This window comes from Pyxicephalus adspersus, chromosome Z (genome assembly GCF_032062135.1).
Source record: "Pyxicephalus adspersus chromosome Z, UCB_Pads_2.0, whole genome shotgun sequence".
Taxonomy (NCBI): Eukaryota; Metazoa; Chordata; class Amphibia; order Anura; family Pyxicephalidae; genus Pyxicephalus; species Pyxicephalus adspersus.
The window spans coordinates 1,246,875-1,250,745 of NC_092871.1; the positions used below are offsets into that span (position 1 = coordinate 1,246,875).

The window sequence follows — 3,871 nt, forward strand, 5'->3', positions numbered from 1 at the left end:
CGGTGCAGGACTGTCGAGGACGTGCACCGTCTTGGTAATTGGGCTGTAGGTCCTCACGCGCTCAATGAAGACGTTGTCCTTGTCTGAGGCACTGCCATTCTCGGACATCCAATAACTGGAGGTTGACATCTCGCCAGGGACGGTGCAGCCTCCGCAATCACCAAAACCACCTTCTAAAGCCTGCAAGGTAGAGAGAAGTTTTAAAGAACAACTGCAGCCATTGCTAACACTATAAGGCTGTCCAGGAAGCCCTGAAACTATGCTAAAGTCATGGAGTACAGCTTCAGGGAAGTATATAATAATTGTGCTTGTTCTATACAAAGCTGTCATGTTTCAGGTGCTGGGGGTGTTTACACACTGCTGGGGAAATTTGAACCAGAGACCCCAGTTCTGCAAGACTAGAATGCTAATTATGGTGCTGCTGCAATCTGACATCTCAAGAATTTGCTGTTGACATCAAGGCTCCCGGAAGTGACCCAGAACCAGTGGCCACTAGAGGGCAGTCCGGGCACAGTGCACACCAGGGGCAAATAACGTGTCATGTCACACTGGCCTGGACTGAAAAAAATGTTTTTTTTTAAAGTTTATTTTCAATGTAACCTTGTGCAAGTCTCATCACCTCCTGTCACCCGGGGCAAAATAAACTGGTTGCAACAATTTCAGCTCAGCAAAGATCTTGTGAAGGCGGAGCGCCTGTGTGCATGCTGCATCTCAGAATGATGAATTGAATTAATATCCAAATCAAATCTTGTAGGGACAGGGGAGTCCGGGGATAATCATGACAACTGCTGGGGGGATCAATGGAGGTCCAATCCATCCATAGTTTATGGTGCAGATAAAATCTATATATGGCCGACATATTCATTGAATTGGTATAATATTGGATTTATATTGGGGGGATCAGCACCTAGTCTCTACACCAAGGACAACCAACCCTACAATTATTATTTGCACTATAGCCCCAGGTGGCCCCCAGCCAAGTCCCCCGCAGCCCTACATGAACCTTATTTAGCTTGTTACTCTTAGATTGTAAGCTCTTCGGGTCAGGGTCCTCTCCTCCTCCTGTGTCATTGTTTGTATCTCTCTGTCATTTGCCACCCGTATTTAATGTACAGCGCTGCAGAATGTGTTGGCGCTATATAAATACAGTTTAATAATAATAATAATGTGTCATCAGGAAATGACACAGGTGGACCGACCTCTGATCTGCGATGATGGGTTTTCCCTATTATCCCAGAATGCCAGGTAATTGGCCTCCACCTAGACCTGGCCCTGGACATTAGATTGGGAGTTCCTCCTTTATCAAGACGTTTCATTGCCGCATAATATTTTGGTTCCTTCCAGAGAACAATAATGTCCTGTGTGGCTGGGTCACATTAGATTGTAAGCTCTATGGGTCAGGATCCTCTCCTACTCCTGCGGTATTGTTTGTATCTTTCTATCATTTGCAACCCCTATTTAATGCACAGCTCTGTGGCTATAGAAATACTTTTAATAATACTAATATTTATTTAATGTGGAGAACGCTGCCCTGGCAGATCACACCTGGATGTGAAGGGGCCCATGCAGCACAGAGCACCTATACACCCGCCTCACATATCAGCATAAGGATCCTTATTAATAAAGAACTGACGGTTATATTCAGATAATGCCATCATGTGTCTGAAATAAAGATCTTTATGTTAAAGCTTTGTGCATAGAATCTGACGTATAATACACAGCCGTGGGGTGTACGAGAGCTGCAATGCCGCAAGCTGAAAACAAATCCTGAGAAATTCTATATCTGTGCACATATCATATCTGGTAATTCTGCACAATCTCTGCTGAATCGTTATAACTTTTATCTATGTAATAAATGCATAAACTTATCATGGTCACCAATGGGATGTACGGTGTAAATCACGCGTGACCAACTGGTAGATCGCAAAGGCAACGCAAGTAGAAAATAAACTCCACCCCGCACAGGAGTTATTAGGTTTTTATTGTTGGTAGATCATTTACTAGATTGTAAGCTCTTCAGGGCAGGGTCCTCTCCTCCTCCTGTATCACTGTCTGTATTAGTCTGGTATTTGCAACCCTTTTTTAATGTACAGCGCTGCGTAATATGTTGGCGCTATATAAATCCTGTTTATTATTATTATTATTATTATTAATAATAATATTAAAGTAGCTCGCAAGCCAAAACAGTGTGGGCCCCCCTGGTGTAAATTATAATCCTAGTCACAGACACCTATTATTGTCCCATACAAGCCCTCCTTTATGTACACATGTTATATCATTTTATAAGTATTTGTATTCATTGTCTATGTCATGTCACAAATAACCCCTGAAGTGTGCCGGTTGTATTCCTGCTTGTTCTATTTGAAAATTGGATCTTTGCCATCCGATAATAACGCTCATGGTTGATGGCGCTCCTCGCCCACATTATACCGACACCACATTGTAGTAACTATTATACATCTTTCTATAAGTAAGCCCTGAAGAAGTGAGATGTGATAACCCCCCGGAGAGAGTCGGTAATATTTCTAGCAGTTTTAGCAAAAGATTGGATCTTATACCCATCGTCTGGTGACACTTTGTTGAAGGTGCCCCTTACCCCCGGCATTCTGAGGGCACTTTACTGAGGAGCCACCACCTAGATTGCCCTCTCCAGCCCTAGAACAGTAAGCTGGTCCCTTATGGAATGGACACCACCTATACCAGAGCCACCTCACATCCCCGCAATAGTCACCAATATATTACACTCCATGTCCATCTACCCCCTGCCAGTGTCACGCCACTTATTACATTGAATATCTGCCCTCCCCCCAGCGATCACACCTTTGTGTCTGTAACCCCTCATTATCATCACAAGTTTTTGGCAAATGAAAATCTGCAGTGCCATGACTAGATAAATATTTTATACGCAACCACCTGAATCATCTCAAGCATCTGACACATTTTGGAATCATTACAAGGTTCTTTCCAGAGACAACTTACTGCTAGGGTGGTGCTGGCACATTACTACCCAGCACATTGATATACGCAGTAGGAATATTAGTTTACAAAGATCAGAGAATAATAATTGCAGATTCGCAGTCGGTCGCTGCATTGGAGGAGCGGTTCTAGAGACGCAGCTTTCCCAGGACAGACCTGCAGTGGTGAGCCCACCAGGAATGTCTCCCAGCAACTTCTAAACAAAGTGTGTCAGGCGGGGGGAATTGTTCTGCTGGCTTCTCATATATATCCCCCAGAGTCTCCCTCCTCTTCCTGCACCCTGTGCAATGCATGCGCTCTCTACCTGTGCAATGCATGCGCTCTCTACCTGTGCAATGCATGCGCTCTACCTGTGCGGAGGGAAGTCCAGGGTCCTGCAATGTTAGAAGAAGTTACCTGGAGACAGAGAAGTCCTCCTGCCAGTACAGCTTGCTGTGTGCTGCTACTTCCCCTGCTCAGCCTGCAGAGAGGAGGAGGGCGGGACACACACACAGGCTGGCCTGTCATAGGCTGACTGAGCAGCCACACACTGCACAGGAGAGCTCTGATTGGTCCAGGTGAAATGCCCAGCTTACATCACACCCAGGTGTGTTTACCTGGGCTCAGTTGGCTGAGTGTGCCAGACAGGGAGGGGACCAGTGTGCACAGGAGCGCACTCACACAAATCCATTGTATTGTACTGGGTATATTACTCCAATAATATTATCATCATCTTTTATTTATATAGCACCAACATATTACGCAGCCTTGTACAACGTCTATGCTCAGGTCAAAAACTGTCCCTGTGAGGTGCTCACAATACAATGCCCGAATGTACAGCGCTAATAATAATAATATTAATAATATATTATAAACTAAAGCCAATTTTGTGGGGACATCTATTACCTACCAATAT

The 3,871-nt window shown here is 44.6% G+C and overlaps 1 protein-coding gene across 1 annotated transcript in view; it reads right to left on the reverse strand.

The window, feature by feature from the left end:
* POF1B (POF1B actin binding protein) overlaps positions 1 to 3,438 on the reverse strand; it is a gene marked incomplete in the record, with an annotated part of 42,148 nt that extends 38,710 nt beyond the window's left edge. The window contains 2 exon segments of the mRNA XM_072429543.1: positions 1 to 180; positions 3,373 to 3,438. Coding sequence (XP_072285644.1) covers positions 1 to 129 — 129 coding nt within the window.
* Positions 3,439 to 3,871: the final 433 nt, after the last annotated feature.